At 47.3% G+C, this 18208-nt stretch overlaps 1 protein-coding gene across 1 annotated transcript in view; it reads left to right on the top strand.

Moving 5' to 3' along the window:
- ACSS3 (acyl-CoA synthetase short chain family member 3) overlaps positions 1 to 18208 on the top strand; it is a 209671-nt gene that overhangs the window by 80268 nt on the left and 111195 nt on the right. Inside the window, exons 4-8 of the mRNA XM_075344762.1 lie at positions 845 to 1033; positions 1451 to 1585; positions 5632 to 5772; positions 5873 to 5953; positions 8427 to 8522. Coding sequence (XP_075200877.1) covers positions 845 to 1033; positions 1451 to 1585; positions 5632 to 5772; positions 5873 to 5953; positions 8427 to 8522 — 642 coding nt within the window. The remainder of the gene's footprint in view (positions 1 to 844; positions 1034 to 1450; positions 1586 to 5631; positions 5773 to 5872; positions 5954 to 8426; positions 8523 to 18208) is intronic.

The following is an 18208-nucleotide window of genomic DNA, read 5'->3' on the forward strand; positions in this document are numbered from 1 at the left end:
TTTCTCCTCTCCTGATGAATGAGTTTTATAGTTTTATTCTTCTTATCACAAGAATTTGCCACACAGCTTTTCACTAACTTTGCCGACTGTAATGGCGGTGTCTGGTCCTGTTCAAATTGCAGATTCTAATACTCCGCCTGAGAGATTCTGTGGTGTCTGGGAGCAACGCAGGCAGACTTGGGCGTTGACCTGCTGTGTGCTGATTCATAGGCAGGCTAGCAAGAGTTAATCTCTGTTAGTCTGATTGTTTTCCCTCTTTGATCACCTGTTGTGAGGGAGCCTATCACATCTGCTCCCCGCTCATATACTGACTTGATCCTTTCACCTTTGCCAGCTACGGTACAGCTTGTCTTAGTTGGTCTGGTATGGGGTGTTGTCTCAGACTTTCTGGTGCTTTTAGCTCTTGTTGCTTTGTGCAGTTGTGGAGTTTATCCCTATTTTCTCTTGTATGTTTCCTTCCTGCTCTTGTTTTCCTCCTGAATCTCTTATTCTCTAATCCCATGTGTGCCTGTTGTGTGTCAGAGTTTTGGTTTTCCCTTGTCTGTCTTCATTTGTGTTTAATATCACACTCCTGCCCCATCCTTCCCTGGTGAGAGCGGGAGGGGGGAATCAGACCAAATTTGGTCAGGAGCAGGGTCAGGAACATGACTTAGGTGTCTCAAACCTTAGGAGTATCCCTGAGATTACGGATACCATAAAGCCCCCTAGCATGAGGGACAGCATAGGGACCCTTATCCCCCATTATCCAACAAGTCACGTTATGGTAATGTAGGGGGTTCATTTTTGGAAATAATTGTGACTGCAGATACATAACTCAAAACTGTATATATATTTTTTTTCTCAGGTGTCCAAGCTAGCTGGTGTACTGACAAAATATGGAGTCAAAACTGGAGATAGAGTTGTTATATACATGCCAATGATACCCCAGGCAATGTATGTTATGCTGGCATGTGCAAGAATTGGTGCCATTCATAGTCTGATATTTGGCGGGTTTGCACCCAAGGAGTTATCTGTACGCATTGATCATGCGAAGGTAAAATTCAAATCACTTTTCTTTTGCTATTAGATTCTTGTTGACCAGATATTTATTTTGGGCTCTAATCTAATTTAAAGATCCTAATTGATTGTTGTCCAAAAAGCATATTACATTATAATTAGGGATGATCGAATACTTCGATTATTCGGCTTCGCGAATATTTTCCAAATATCTCGCCGCTATTCAACTATTCGATGCGCAATGTAAGTCTATGGGAAGCCCGAATAGTTCTGAATAGTTGTTATTCGGGTTTCCCATAGACTTATATTGCACATTGAATATTCGCGAATAGTCGAATAGCGGCGAGGTATTCAGAAAATATTCGCGAAGCCGAATAATCGAAGTTTTCGGTCATCCCTAATTATAATATGTACATTTTTTACTTATGTATATTATATTTTGATCTTTCCACAGCCTAAACTAATCGTAACTGCATCGTTTGGCATTGAGCCTGGTAGGAGAGTTGAATACATTCCTCTTGTAGAAAAAGCACTAGAGATGGTGCAGCACAAGCCTGAAAAAGTTCTGGTCTACAGCCGACCAAACATGGTACGTAACATGATAAAAAATAACCTTCTATATGAAGAAAAAACAAAAATGAATAGATTTATTTTGACATCTAATGTATAAAAAATGCACCGTTAGGTTACGTTCCCATATTGAGTTTTTAGTGAGTTTTTGATGCTTTGTGTATTAAATGTGCCAAAAACAGCGTCTTACAGTTCCAGCAAAGTGGATGGGATTTATAGATATTTCGTGCCTACTGTGGGTTTTTTTTATGCTGTCTAAACTCACCTGTAGTGCATGTTTGAAATTCATAAGTCCAATTCTCTCGTGGATACGCTGAGTTTTAGGTGCAGATTTTCCCCATAAACTTGCATTAGAAGCGGAAAATCCTCACGTAAAGAATGCAGGTAAACACCGCTGCGGAAATACACTAAGCACATGGATAATTAAGACATTACTGCAACAATAACATTTTTAAAAGCCAAATACCAGGAAGTATTAAAAACAAAGCAGCTTTATTTAAAACAAGACATACCAACAAGACACAAAAACCGCACAGAAAAATGCAATGAAAAAACACAAGTAACCGAATTTACATGATAGATGGAGAAATGCTGCAGAAAATCTGCAACATCAAAAACTCACCAAAAGCTCATTGTGGGAACGTAGCCTAAAGGGGGTGTTACACGCAGCGATATCGCTAGCGATATCACCCGCCCCCATCGTTTGTGCGTCACGGGCAAATCGCTGCCCGTGGTGCACAAAATTGTTAGGAGCTGTCACACGTACTTACCTGCCTAGCAATGTCGCTGTGTCTGGCAATCCGCCTCCTTTCTAAGCAGGCGGTTCGTTCGGCGTCACAGCAGCGTAACTAAGCGGCCACCCAATAGAAGTGGAGGGGCAGAGATGAGCGGGACGTAACATCCCGCCCACCTCCTTCCTTCCGCATTGACGGCTGCCGCAGGTAAGCTTTACTTCATCGCTCCCGAGGTGTCACACATAGAGATGTGTGCTGCCTCGGGAACGACGAACAACCTGCATGCTCAACAATCAATGATTTTTTGAAAAGGAACGACGTGTCAACGATGGACGATAAGGTATTTTCCATCGTTAACGGTCGCTCCTTGCTGTCACACGCAACGACATCCCTAACGATGCCGGATGTGCGTCACGGAATCCGTGACCCCGGCGATATATCGTTAGATACGTTGCTGCGTATGATGGGGCCTTTAGGCTGGGTGCCCACGATCAGGCTTCACAGCGTTTTGGAAGCAACGTGCTTCTGCTAAGTCCAAAACGCTGTGTTGTACAGTAAGCACAGTGGATGATATTTCTAGAAATCCCATGCCCACTGTGTGTGCACTGTCCACCATGGAAACTGACCTGCAGTGCTGCTCTCCGGGCAGCAAGCATGTGAATTTTTTGCTGTGGAGACGTGAGTTTTCCCCTGGGAGAACACAGCGAGAGGCTGCAACTGCCTGAGCCCGGATGAGCACGAGCAGCTGCGGTCTCTTGTAGAGGAGACTCGCGGCCCCACAGGTCAGAATCCGCTGCGTCCAGAATGCAGCGGGTCCTGATCGTGCACACATACCCTAAAGGTTCTACTACAAATCTCATGGAACTGTTTCATGTAACTGTTGGCAAAATAGTCCAAATCTTCTGATATCTTCAGGCAAGACAGGGTGAAATGTGTCTAACAAATGTAGAAGTCAAATTTCTCTTTCTCCCTTTCTCATATTTTTATTTGTGTGTGTGTGTGTGTGTGTGTGTATATTTCGTACAAGTGATACAAGTGAACTGAGCAAGGCTGCATATGTCTAGTCGGAGAGTGTCCAGAAGTATGCAAATCGTAGAATTGCAGCCAAGTGACTGCCCACTCTTGCCGCAGACACCAGAGAACCTGGACCGCTTGTGGAGTATGCGTTGTGAGAATTCAAGAGTTTGCAGTCACATAGTGAGTGCAGACTTATAGCAAAAGACCTGACAACCCCTCTGAATACTTGAAGTTGGATAGGTTCTCCAAGGGGTCAGTAGGTCTGGGTGTAGAAATAGCTCTCAAGATGAACTGGGTAATCAGGTGTTGTTTGAAGTTGCAATTGAAAATAATACTTCCCTAAAATAGCATAAATATACAGTAGCTGTAAAGCTGGCTGAAATATTTTATACTTTGTGAAAAATGATTCACTGCAAATAGAACCAAAACCTATTTTTATTGTAGCACCCAAAAAGTAACCTCTAGAAATGTGCCACTTGTGAGCTGATGGGGTATCCCAGTGAAGGAGACTTATGTCTGGTTGGGGGGGGTCCTTTGTTGCTACCCTGATTCCACTCCAAAGTTAGACATTGTAGCAAAAGACTTTGCATCACTTTTGTTGTTTTAATTCATTATTCTCTTTGTGTGTGTTCACTGGAAGGGAATTGTTCTGAATTTTGCAAACTGTTTTAAAAATGTGAAACAATATCTTGCTGAAGACAGGGGGATTTGCTGTGATATCCACCTAGTCACAAGGAAAAGGACAGTTTAATTGTAACTACTTTGCCAAGTAACTTTTCAGAATAACCTGTCATGTTTGTACCTGAATAATACGATTTCTGTCCATTTTATCATATGTATCCTGTTTTTTTAGCAGTTTCTTTCCTGCACTAGAAGCCTCAGCAGGTTCTTCTTGTACTTTCTTGATTTTGTTTCCCTGCAGATTTACTCACACCTACTTCATAGACTTCTATAGGCAGCAGGTTTACTTTTTTTCCTTACTGAAGGCAAATTTGTAGACAGATTTGAGCAGATTTGAGAATTATCAATTTAGGAGATCAAAAGTGATTGATGTAAGAAAGACAGGCATTTCTGTTTACAAAGATTTAAGTGAATATTTAGGAAACTTTGTAATACTGTATATCATTCACATATGATAAAAGGAATAAATTATGTAGTTTCTGTTTGCAGAGGAGACTATAACAACTTACTAACTTAGTATAACCCAAAGGAAAGTTTAAAGAGTTAAAGGGAACCTGTCACCACTTTTTTGGACTATAAGCTGCAGCCACCACCACCGGGCTCTTATATACAGCATTCTAACATGCTGTATATAAGAGCTCAGGACGGGGGTATAACATAAAAAAACACTTTATAATACTTACCTAACATTTGCGCTGTGGGCCTAATGGGCGTCTCCGTTCTCCGGTGCCAGTGCCGCCTCTTTTGGCCATCTTTGTTCTCCTTCTTCTCTAGCCGCGGTGCATGACGGGTCCGACGTCATTCACACTTGCTGGCATTCGGGTCCTGAGCAGGCGCACTTTGATCTGCCCTGAGCAGAGCAGATCAAAGTATTGTAGTGCGCATGCGCGGGACCGGCGAGTGTGTATGACGTAGGACGCATTATGCACCCAGGCTTCAGAAAGAGGACGAAGATGGCCGAAAGAGGAGGCGCCGGCACCGGACAACGGAGATGCCCATTAGGCCCACAGCGCGACCGTTAGGTAAGTATTATAAAGTGTTTTTTAAATTATACCCCCGGCCTGGGCTCTTATATACAGCATGTTAGAATGCTGTATATAAGAGCCTGGTGGTGGTGGCTGCAGCTTATAGGCTAAAAAAGTGGTGACAGGTTCCCTTTAAGAGCTGTTTTGACTTGCCGTATGACGTTTTCTTAATTGGTTGGTGAGCTTGAAAGAGGGCTCAAATTATCCGATCAAAGACCACGCATAAAGCGCCAACAATCCTGTATTCTTCATATTAAAAACTGTGCTACAAGACCATTTGAAACAGCATAACATAAACTCAGACTCGCATTAAATCATCATGCAATGCGTTAGATCGCTGGTCTGAAATGCATCAGCATTTATTTTATGCCTTTTCAAGTGATGCTGTCGAAGGGTTTTGTTTTTAGTATGAAGAAATAAAGAGTACAGTTTTTAGTTAAGGATTGTTAGTCCTGGATGTAATCACTTCACTATAGTTACTTTTATTTTACTTTTGTTATCATGTCATCCAAAAAATTCACCTTGCAATAGAGGATAGCCAAAACAATATTTTCTTAATACAACAATGTGTAAGATGTTCTTTATTGTTTTATTGTCTTTTTAAACAGGAACAAGCTCCAATCACTGCTGGCCGTGATCTTGAATGGGCAGAGGAGATTGCCAAAGCTCATCCTCATGACTGTATTCCTCTTCCGTCTAGTCACCCATTGTATGTCCTGTATACGTCAGGCACCACAGGAGTGCCAAAGGTGATTCAGAGTAGATTAATTGAAACAGCACACTGAAATCCAATATTTAAAGTGGCATGAAAAAAAAATTATAATTCTATTAATAATTTTTTTGTTATAGGGTGTTGTGAGAGGTACAGCCGGCTATGCCGTCATGTTGAATTGGACAATGTCTGCTGTCTATGGGATGAAACCCGGTGAGGTAAGGGAACTTTTTTTGCATAAATCATTATGATATATGAGGATCATCTGCCCCAGACGATTACACTGGTGTCCAGTGTAAAAAACTAGTCTAGTTGTAGAAACCTGTGTAGAGTGTGGGATACAGTATATCTTATGTAAATCATTAAAGAGTTGCTAATCTTCATTATTCATTAGTCTTTGCAAAGTTATGATTTTTTATCATTTTCTGTTATTTTATTTTGATTATTCTTCTTCCAAACTCCATGCTGAAAAGACTGTTTTAACTGCCTTGTTCATGCAACAACAGTAGCTGATATGAAGGTCTAGCAAATGCCCATCCTCCACTGTGAGCTCCTCTTCTCCCTTCTCCCATGCTCAGACAGGGAAGGACAGGGGGGGGAAGAACTCACACTGGAGTATTTTCTAGACCTGCATTTCGAAGTAGCTACTCAAAGTGCATGAACAAGGCAGTTAAAACAGCCATTTTAGCATTAATTTTGGAAGGAAAGGAAGCAAAAAGTAATGTTACATAGATTTATAACACTGTAAAGACTGACCAATTATTTAATGAAAAAAATAACCGAAACAAAACAAAAGCGGGCTTTACACGCTGCGACATCGCTAGCATCGGCTAGCAATGATGAGCGTGATAGCACCCGCCCCTGTCGTACGTGCGATATTGTGTGATCGCTGCTGTAGCTAACATTATCACTACGGCAGCATCACATGCACATACCTGGTCAGCGACGTCGCTCTGGCCGCTGATCCGCCTCCTTTCTAAGGGGGCTGATTGTGCGACGTCACAGCGACGTCACACGGCAGCCATCCAATAGAAGCAGAGGGGCGGAGATGAGCGGGACGTAACATTCCGCCTACCTCCTTCCTTCCTCATTGCCGGTGGACGGAGGTAAGGAGATGTTCGTCGCTCCTGCGGTGTCACACACAGCGATGTGTGCTGCCGCAGGAACAAGGAACAACATCGCTAATAAACAGGCAACGATATTTGGTTTTAGGATGACCTATTCAAAACCAACGATTTTTGCCTCTTTTGTGACTTGTTTAAGATCGCTCGTACATGTCACATGCTGCGATGTTGCTAAGGACGCCGGATGTGCGTCACTAACGACGTGACCCCGACGATAAATCATTAGCGATATCGCAGCGTGTAAAGCCCGCTTTGCTGTCATTTAATTCCTTTCATAAATCAATGGTACACACCAAATAAGATGCGGTAATGTATCTTATTACATAAATCCTCCTAAACTGATCATGTGTCTTCAATTCTTGGGTAAAATCTGTCTTTAGTGAAAACAGATTTTCTCATCACTGGGATTTTAAAAGCACCATCTCTCATCTATCTCAGTAATGGGAAAATCTGTCTTCACTGAATACAAATTGTACAGATTTCACCCATGAATTGAGAATGAAAGATCAATCCAAGATCAATTTAAAATGAGATATATCTTACAAAGTTACATATTTTAATTTGTATTATTGATTTATTAAGTTAATTTTTTTTTTTTTAAATGGCCACACAGAACCACTAAAATATATATTTAAAAATGTGGTTCTCATTCTATAACAATTATTTTTAATAATTTTGTGCACATTTTTTTAAGGGTAGAGGGCTAACAGTGATTTGGACAGACAGTGGCATTTATTTATTTTTCATTTATTTTATACCTTGTGTCCCCCATAAGGTCATAAAAGACATTTGGGGATGGGGCCATTTAAATATTGAATGTTTTGTATTTTCATGTTATTTCTCTTGTAACTGGGGCTAGTATATCAACTTCAGTTACTAGGTAAATTCTGCCTCTTGGCTGCATAATAGAGCTGTCTGGGTGTCCTATGACCCGGTAGCTCTTGTTCCTGCCCTATACATGCCAATCACCTGACTGCTGGATATGGAGGAGGAAGCACTGTCAGTGTTTCCTATTACTTTGTACATAGCGCTTCTTTAGCAGTAAAGTATCTCCCTATAGCACAGTATTATTAATTTGTGGTACAGAAGAAGACCTTGGCATTATCAGAATATTTTATTGATAAATGAAATCCCACAGATCGAGGTCAGCTCAACACTGGCTCCGTACATGCAGCTGGGTGCCACTATACTTTCAGCACTTTGTCTCATTTTGGCTTCCATTTTCTCCAACGTATCCTGTTCATCTGAAATAGGTCAATGTAACCCAAACATTGTGCATTTTCTGTGGGATATTATTGATCAATAAAATATCCTGAGAGTTTAGTTGCAATGAGTGCCATGTTCTTCATTTTAGGAGTGGGACTCTACTGGCACACCAATAGTACAGGACTGCCATGTTCCTTCATATACCTTTGTGGTGTCACCTAGAAAAAGCTATAACAATTTAATGGTCTGTAGTAGTAATTTGATTAATAGAAATGCTTACTAGTTGTTTCACTTCAAGTATTTAAAACCTGATAAACTTCATTCATTTGCTAACCTGTCAAAATATTGCCTACCTCCACAGGTATGGTGGGCGGCATCTGACCTAGGTTGGGTTGTTGGACACTCCTATATTTGTTATGGACCATTATTGCATGGCAACACATCAATATTGTACGAGGTATGAATATAGTTGGTTAATGATGGTTGTAGGTAGAAAGGTTTTATGAAAAACATTCTCTGTGAAATGATCTTTCAGCCCATCTTTATGTAATTCATAAAATCATTAGTAGGTGGAGATGTATGTAGATATGTAAACACCTAATATGAGTTATATAATCTAAGGTTAAATATCATTATCAAAAAAGTCCTAAAATCAGCTCTCTGACATGCTGGGTCTAATTGTGACGCAACCAATAATGCAAGCGAGTCCTGTTTAAGACTGGTAATATTAGCCTTCTGAACAATATATCATAGCGTTATAAATATTGATGTTCAGTATCAAATCGGTGGACCTTAGGAAACCATCTGTGTGGTTAAAGTGAACATGACAGCTTGATACATGTTGCCTGATTCATAGGCAACACGTATCAGGTACTGACTGTATTATTCAACTCTGAAACACTGCAACGTTTGCAGGTGGAAAAGTTTTATGTTGCGACATTTCAGAGAAAAAAAAACACATTTTCATAGCTGCCAGGGACTAAGCCGCACAGGAGACTAGTCAGACAGGCAGATGCCAGGTGGCTTCTAACTGACCTGGAGAGACAGGTCTCTTCCTGTGCCCTGGAGGGACAGGTATCTCCCTGTGCCCTGGATGGGCAGGTCTCTTCCTGTGCCCTGAAGGGACAGGTTTCTTTCTGTGCCCTGGAGGGACAGGTTTCTTCCTGTTCCCTGGAGGGACAGGTTTCTTCCTGTGCCCTGGAGGGACAGGTCTCTTGCTGTGCCCTGGAGGGACAGGTCTCTTGCTGTGCCCTGGAGGGACAGGTCTCTTGCTGTGCCCTGGAGGGACAGGTCTCTTCCTGTGCCCTGAAGGGACAGGTTTCTTCCTGTGCCCTGGACGGACAGGTCTCTTCCTGTGCCCTGAAGGGACAGGTCTCTTGCTGTGCCCTGGAGGGAAAGGTTTCTTCCTGTGCCCTGGAGGGACAGGTTTCTTCCTGTGCCCTGGAGGGACAGGTTTCTTCCTGTGCCCTGGAGGGACAGGTTTCTTCCTGTGCCCTGGAGGGACAGGTCTCTTCCTGTGCCCTGGAGGGACAGGTCTCTTCCTGTGCCCTGGAGGGACAGGTGTCTCCCTGTGCCCTTGATGGGCAGGTCTCTTCCTGTGCCCTGGAAGGACAGGTCTCTTCCTGTGCCCTGGAAGGACAGGTCTCTTCCTGTGCCCTGGAAGGACAGGTCTTTTCCTGTGCCCTGGATGGACAGGTCTCTTCCTGTGCCCTGGATGGACAGGTCTCTTCCTGTGCCCTGGAGGGACAGGTCTCTTTCTGTGCCCTGGAGGGACAGGTCTCTTCCTGTGCCCTGGAGGGACAGGTCTCTTGCTGTGCCCTGGAGGGACAGGTCTCTTGCTGTGCCCTGGAGGGACAGGTCTCTTGCTGTGCCCTGGAGGGACAGGTCTCTTGCTGTGCCCTGGAGGGACAGGTCTCTTGCTGTGCCCTGGAGGGACAGGTCTCTTCCTGTGCCCTGGAGGGACAGGTCTCTTCCTGTGCCCTGGAGGGACAGGTCTCTTCCTGTGCCCTGGAGGGACAGGTGTCTCCCTGTGCCCTTGATGGGCAGGTCTCTTCCTGTGCCCTGGAAGGACAGGTCTCTTCCTGTGCCCTGGAAGGACAGGTCTCTTCCTGTGCCCTGGAAGGACAGGTCTTTTCCTGTGCCCTGGAAGGACAGGTCTCTTCCTGTGCCCTGGATGGACAGGTCTCTTCCTGTGCCCTGGAGGGACAGGTCTCTTCCTGTGCCCTGGAGGGACAGGTGTCTCCCTGTGCCCTTGATGGGCAGGTCTCTTCCTGTGCCCTGGATGGGCAGGTCTCTTCCTGTGCCCTGAAAGGACAGGTTTCTTTCTGTGCCCTGGAGGGACAGGTCTCTTCCTGTGCCCTGGATGGAGAGGTCTCCTCCTGTGCCCTGGAGGGACAGGTTTCTTCCTGTGCCTTGGAGGGACAGGTTTCTTCCTGTGCCCTGGAGGGACAGGTTTCTTCCTGTGCCCTGGAGGGACAGGTTTCTTCCTGTGCCCTGGAGGAATAGGTTTCGTCCTGTGCCCTGGAGGGACAGGTTTCTTCCTGTGCCCTGGAGGGACAGGTTTCTTCCTGTGCCCTGGAGCGACAGGTCTCTTCCTGTGCCCTGGAGGGACAGGTCTCTTGCTGTGCCCTGGAGGGACAGGTTTCTTCCTGTGCCCTGGAGGGACAGGTCTCTTGCTGTGCCCTGGAGGGATAGGTCTCTTGCTGTGCCCTGGAGGGACAGGTCTGTTGCTGTGCCCTGGAGGGACAGGTCTCTTCCTGTGCTCTGGAGGGACAGGTCTCTTCCTGTGCCCTGGAGGGACAGGTGTCTCCCTGTGCCCTTGATGGGCAGGTCTCTTCCTGTGCCCTGGAAGGAAATGTCTCTTCGTGTGCCCTCGATGGACAGGTCTCTTCCTGTGCCCTGGATGGACAGGTCTCTGTCTGTGCCCTGGAGGGACAGGTTTCTTCCTGTGCCCTGGAGGGACAAGTGTCTCCCTGTGCCCTTGATGGGCAGGTCTCTTCCTGTGCCCTGGAAGGACAGGTCTCTTCCTGTGCCCTGGAAGGACAGGTCTCTTCCTGTGCCCTGGATGGACAGGTCTCTTCCTGTGCCCTGGAGGGACAGGTTTCTTCCTGTGCCTTGGAGGGACAGGTTTCTTCCTGTGCCCTGGAGGGACAGGTTTCTTCCTGTGCCCTGGAGGGACAGGTTTCTTCCTGTGCCATGGAGGGACAGGTTTCTTCCTGTGCCCTGGAGGGACAGGTCTCTTCCTGTGCCCTGGAGGGACAGGTCTCTTGCTGTGCCCTGGAGGGACAGGTCTCTTGCTGTGCCCTGGAGGGACAGGTCTCTTGCTGTGCCCTGGAGGGACAGGTCTCTTGCTGTGCCCTGGAGGGACAGGTCTCTTGCTGTGCCCTGGAGGGACAGGTCTCTTGCTGTGCCCTGGAGGGACAGGTCTCTTGCTGTGCCCTGGAGGGACAGGTGTCTTCCTGTGCCCTGGAGGGACAGGTGTCTCCCTGTGCCCTTGATGGGCAGGTCTCTTCCTGTGCCCTGGAAGGACAGGTCTCTTCCTGTGCCCTGGATCGACAGGTCTCTTCCTGTGCCCTGGAGGGACAGGTGTCTCCCTGTGCCCTTGATGGGCAGGTCTCTTCCTGTGCCCTGGAAGGACAGGTCTCTTCCTGTGCCCTGGAAGGACAGGTCTCTTCCTGTGCCCTGGATGGACACGTCTCTTCCTGTGCCCTGGAGGGACAGGTTTCTTCCTGTGCCTTGGAGGGACAAGTTTCTTCCTGTGCCCTGGAGGAACAGGTTTCTTCCTGTGCCCTGGATGGACAGGTTTCTTCCTGTGCCCTGGAGGGGCAGGTTTCTTCTTGTGCCGTGGAGGGGCAGGTTTCTTCTTGTGCCCTGGAGGGACAGGTTTCTTCTTGTGCCTTGGAGGGACAGGTTTCTTCCTGTGCCCTGGATGGACACGTCTCTTCCTGTGCCCTGGAGGGACAGGTCTCTTCCTGTGCCCTGGATGGAGAGGTCTCCTCCTGTGCCCTGGAGGGACAGGTTTCTTCCTGTGCCTTGGAGGGACAGGTTTCTTCCTGTGCCCTGGAGGGACAGGTTTCTTCCTGTGCCCTGGAGGGACAGGTTTCTTCCTGTGCCCTGGAGGAATAGGTTTCGTCCTGTGCCCTGGAGGGACAGGTTTCTTCCTGTGCCCTGGAGGGACAGGTTTCTTCCTGTGCCCTGGAGCGACAGGTCTCTTCCTGTGCCCTGGAGGGACAGGTCTCTTGCTGTGCCCTGGAGGGACAGGTTTCTTCCTGTGCCCTGGAGGGACAGGTCTCTTGCTGTGCCCTGGAGGGATAGGTCTCTTGCTGTGCCCTGGAGGGACAGGTCTGTTGCTGTGCCCTGGAGGGACAGGTCTCTTCCTGTGCTCTGGAGGGACAGGTCTCTTCCTGTGCCCTGGAGGGACAGGTGTCTCCCTGTGCCCTTGATGGGCAGGTCTCTTCCTGTGCCCTGGAAGGAAATGTCTCTTCCTGTGCCCTCGATGGACAGGTCTCTTCCTGTGCCCTGGATGGACAGGTCTCTGTCTGTGCCCTGGAGGGACAGGTTTCTTCCTGTGCCCTGGAGGGACAAGTGTCTCCCTGTGCCCTTGATGGGCAGGTCTCTTCCTGTGCCCTGGAAGGACAGGTCTCTTCCTGTGCCCTGGAAGGACAGGTCTCTTCCTGTGCCCTGGATGGACAGGTCTCTTCCTGTGCCCTGGAGGGACAGGTTTCTTCCTGTGCCTTGGAGGGACAGGTTTCTTCCTGTGCCCTGGAGGGACAGGTTTCTTCCTGTGCCCTGGAGGGACAGGTTTCTTCCTGTGCCATGGAGGGACAGGTTTCTTCCTGTGCCCTGGAGGGACAGGTCTCTTCCTGTGCCCTGGAGGGACAGGTCTCTTGCTGTGCCCTGGAGGGACAGGTCTCTTGCTGTGCCCTGGAGGGACAGGTCTCTTGCTGTGCCCTGGAGGGACAGGTCTCTTGCTGTGCCCTGGAGGGACAGGTCTCTTGCTGTGCCCTGGAGGGACAGGTCTCTTGCTGTGCCCTGGAGGGACAGGTCTCTTGCTGTGCCCTGGAAGGACAGGTGTCTTCCTGTGCCCTGGAGGGACAGGTGTCTCCCTGTGCCCTTGATGGGCAGGTCTCTTCCTGTGCCCTGGAAGGACAGGTCTCTTCCTGTGCCCTGGATCGACAGGTCTCTTCCTGTGCCCTGGAGGGACAGGTGTCTCCCTGTGCCCTTGATGGGCAGGTCTCTTCCTGTGCCCTGGAAGGACAGGTCTCTTCCTGTGCCCTGGAAGGACAGGTCTCTTCCTGTGCCCTGGATGGACACGTCTCTTCCTGTGCCCTGGAGGGACAGGTTTCTTCCTGTGCCTTGGAGGGACAGGTTTCTTCCTGTGCCCTGGAGGAACAGGTTTCTTCCTGTGCCCTGGATGGACAGGTTTCTTCCTGTGCCCTGGAGGGGCAGGTTTCTTCTTGTGCCGTGGAGGGGCAGGTTTCTTCTTGTGCCCTGGAGGGACAGGTTTCTTCTTGTGCCTTGGAGGGACAGGTTTCTTCCTGTGCCCTGGATGGACACGTCTCTTCCTGTGCCCTGGAGGGACAGGTTTCTTCCTGTGCCTTGGAGGGACAGGTTTCTTCCTGTGCCCTGGAGGAACAGGTTTCTTCCTGTGCCCTGGATGGACAGGTTTCTTCCTGTGCCCTGGAGGGACAGGTTTCTTCCTGTGCACTGGAGGGACAGGTCTCTTCCTGTGCCCTGGAGGGACAGGTGTCTTGCTGTGCCCTGGAGGGACAGGTCTCTTGCTGTGCCCTGGAGGGACAGGTCTCTTGCTGTGCCCTGGAGGGACAGGTCTCTTGCTGTGCCCTGGAAGGACAGGTCTCTTCCTGTGCCCTGGATGGACAGGTCTCTTCCTGTGCCCTGGAGGGACAGGTTTCTTCCTGTGCCTTGGAGGGACAGGTTTCTTCCTGTGCCCTGGAGGAACAGGTTTCTTCCTGTGCCCTGGAGAGACAGGTTTCTTCCTGTGCCCTGGAGGGACAGGTCTCTTCCTGTGCCCTGGAGGGACAGGTCTCTTGCTGTGCCCTGAAAGGACAGGTCTCTTGCTGTGCCCTGGAGGGACAGGTCTCTTGCTGTGCCCTGGAGGGACAGGTCTCTTGCTGTGCCCTGGAGGGACAGGTCTCTTTCTGTGCCCTGGAGGGACAGGTCTCTTGCTGTGCCCTGGAGGGACAGGTCTCTTCCTGTGCCCTGGAGGGACAGGTGTCTCCCTGTGCCCTTGATGGGCAGGTCTCTTCCTGTGCCCTGGTAGGACAGGTCTCTTCCTGTGCCCTGGATGGACAGGTCTCTTCCTGTGCCCTGGAGGGACAGGTGTCTCCCTGTGCCCTTGATGGGCAGGTCTCTTCCTGTGCCCTGGAAGGACAGGTCTCTTCCTGTGCCCTGGAGGGACAAGTCTCTTCCTGTGCCCTGGAGGGACAGGTTTCTTCCTGTACCTTGGAGGGACAGGTTTCTTCCTGTGCCCTGGAGGGACAGGTTTCTTCCTGTGCCCTGGAGGGACAGGTTTCTTCCTGTGCCCTGGAGGGACAGGTTTCTTCCTGTGCCCTGGAGGGACAGGTTTCTTCCTGTGCCCTGGAGGAACAGGTTTCTTCCTGTGCCCTGGAGGGACAAGTTTCTTCCTGTGCCCTGGAGGGACAGGTTTCTTCCTGTGCCCTGGAGGGACAGGTTTCTTTCTGTACCCTGGAGTGACAGATTTCTTTCTGTGCCCTGGAGGGACAGGTTTCTTTCTGTGCCCTGGAGGGACAGGGCTCTTCCTGTGTCCTGGATGGGCAGGGCTCTTCCTGTGCCCTGGAGGGTCAGGTCTCTTCCTGTGCCCTGGAGGGACAGGTTTCTTCCTGTGCCCTGGAGGGACAGGTTTCTTCCTGTGCCCTGGAGGGACAGGTTTCTTCCTGTGCCCTGGAGGGGCAGGTTTCTTTTTGTGCCCTGGAGGGGCAGGTTTCTTCTTGTGCCCTGGAGGGGCAGGTTTCTTCTTGTGCCGTGGAGGGGCAGGTTTCTTCTTGTGCCCTGGAGGGACAGGTTTCTTCTTGTGCCCTGGAGGGACAGGTTTCTTCTTGTGCCTTGGAGGGACAGGTTTCTTCCTGTGCCCTGGAGGGACAGGTTTCTTCCTGTGCCCTGGAGGGACAGGTTTCTTCCTGTGCCCTGGAGGGACAGGTTTCTTCCAATGGGGTTCGTATGGGTTCGTTGAACGTTCACCGAACTTGCCCGCCATTCGACGAAATGAACCGAATTCGAACGCTAGGGGGGTGGCTCATCTCTAACAGCCAGTATCTGATACATGCTGCTCATCAACCGGGCAGCATGTATGAGCTGTCAAGTTGCCTTTAATAATGTATCTAGATAGCAGGTCACCCTATTAGAAGGAACAATCTTACCAGTTGTTTGGCATTGCATAATCCCCCTCCTGACTATTGTCAGTGCCTATTTTAATTTTTGTGGTATTTTGATTTAATTGAGAAAATGTTACGTTCTTTATAAAATGCATGGCTTTTTTTTCACCTTTTCAAATTTTAACAATTTTGCTCCATTAAATCATTATTTTTTTTTTTAAAAGGCTCCATTTTGCGTTGCATATAATTTAATTTTTTTTTTAAGCAAAGAAGGGAGGATAATAAAAAAATAAAATAATAACCTACATGATCAACTAGTAGTCATTATAACTGTTGCAATGCCAACGCTCTATTTTATGACTGTTTTTTTACACTTTTTCTATATTTTATGACTGTTTTTACACTCTTTCTGTATTTCATGACTGTTTTTACACTATTTATATATATTTTATTACTGTTTTTGCACGCTTTCTGTATTTCATGACTGTTTTTACACTATTTATATAAATTTTATTACTGTTTTTGCACGCTTTCTGTATTTTATGACTGTTTTGCATGCTTTCTGTATTTTATGACTGTTTTTACACTCTTTCTGTATTTTCACTGTCAAACTCCTTGGATGCTGGCGTCACCACAGACTTCAGCATTTAAGGGGTCATTTTGGAATTCTGGAAGTGAACCTTGAAGGAGATACAGGCCCATATATTTCTGGCACAGTGATGGAGAGGTTTGGAGAAGAGTCCTATTTAGTAAAAAGGCTCCCTTCCTTTCATGAATAGTACAACACCAGTGGCAGTTAGAGTGATTTTACATACTGCGTTCATATTCTGCCTTATGCATAGAATTCTTGCCCTGGATTGACCGAGATTCAATAAAATCTGCTTCTTTGATAAATTTTTCTTTCTTTGCTCCTGAAAGACTTTTTAAATAGATCATTTCTAATTTGACTTAATCACCTGCTGCCACGACATAAAACATGAATACCTCCTGAAGATAAAAGCAAGGTATAACATTTGATGTTGCTATAGAAACCATATGCTTCTGTGACCCTTTTTAACGGCGGCTGTGTTTTTTGTTAACAAATTAAGGATGTAAACAGTGACTAAACATTATATTATTCATTTCTTCCGTTAGCAGCAAAGCACAAGCTGTGTAATAGTATTCAAGTGAGAAGAGAACAAGGTTTTTTTTTGTAGAATTGCATTTAAATTGCTTCTAGACTTTGTCTATTACAATATTACCTTGATACCTTCCAACCTTTACTTCCATACAATGCTCTTGCTGCGTCCATTCTATACTTCTCAAGAAGCTTTCTGTCAAGTCAATTTTATGTTAATCCAAAATTAGCATTTTTTGTTATTCTGGGTAAAATATGAAGCTCTTGGGTGGCGGTACAGGTAGTGTCTGCTTTTATGGTGTCAACTCTTTCATCAGGCTTGTATAGTGAATTTTTGGGGTGTGAAGACAAATATGGAAGTAAAATAAATGGAAAGTGGTTGTTAACTTTTTGCAATCAGCATTAAAGTATATCGGGAATTTTAACTGTAATTTCTTGGGTGAATGAACACTTCTGTCCTTTAAAAGAAGTTGTTTCCAGCACTTAGGGGTACTTTGCACGCTGCGACATTGCTAGCCGATGCTAGTGATGCCGAGTGCGATGGTACCCGCCCCCGTCGCACATGCGATATCTTGTGATAGCTTCACACGCACTTACCTGCCCTGCGACGTCGCTCTGGTCGGCGACCCGCCTCCTTCCTAAGGGGGCGGGTCGTGCGGCATCATAGCGATGTCACACGGCAGGCGGCCAATAGAAGTGGAGGGGCGGAGATGAGCGGGACGTAAACATCCCGCCCACCTCCTTCCTTCCACATAGCCGGTGGACGCAGGTAGGAGATGTTCCTCGCTCCTGCGGCTTCATGCATAGCGATGTGTGCTGCCGCAGGAACGAGGAACAACATCGTACCGACATTATGGAAATGACCGACGCTACACAGATCGCCGGTTTACGACGCTTTTGCGATCGTTTATCGGCGCATCTAGGCTTTACATGTTGCGACATCATTACTGGCGCCTGATGTGCGTCACTTTGATTTGACCCTGACGATATCGCAGTAGCGATGTCGCAACGTGCAAAGTACCCCTTAGAGGTTGTCCACCACTTAAACATTGATGTCCTATCCTTAGCATGGGTTATCAATGTCTAATCGTCCAGGGTTCGATACCCCACACTCCCGCCGATTAGCTGTTCTTGATGTCAGTGGTGGTAGCAGGCAGCTGGAAATGTTCAGTTCCGGAGGTGCCCTGTCAGCTGATGGTAGCCGCATCCGTTTACTGCACATCCGCCTCCCATTCAAATCAATAGGAGGCGGAGGTACAGTACCCAGCCATGTCCACTATCAGCTCCGGAACTGAGCATTTCCAGAGGCCTGTTGCCGCAGGAACCGAGAACAGCTGATCGTCGGGGTGCGGGATGTCAGACACTGGCTGATCAGACATTGATTGACATTGAACTATCCTAAGGATACACCATCAATATTAATGTAGTGGACAACCTCTTTAAATAAAAGTAGATGGAGGAACATGACTTACAATTCAAGAATATTGCTGTGCAAGTTCTGCTTTTTGTTAGGAGCTCTCTAAAACACTAAGATAACATGAAAAGAGGTTGTCATGATCATCTCAGTAATACATTATATACTAAATAGCTAGAACAAATAAGAAATAGGTAGAGCTCTGCACATTCCGGTATAATGTTTATAAATATAAAGGAAAAGATGTAACGAGGGTATGA

Source organism: Anomaloglossus baeobatrachus, chromosome 4 (assembly GCF_048569485.1).
Source record: "Anomaloglossus baeobatrachus isolate aAnoBae1 chromosome 4, aAnoBae1.hap1, whole genome shotgun sequence".
In the NCBI taxonomy this organism is placed as follows: domain Eukaryota; kingdom Metazoa; phylum Chordata; class Amphibia; order Anura; family Aromobatidae; genus Anomaloglossus; species Anomaloglossus baeobatrachus.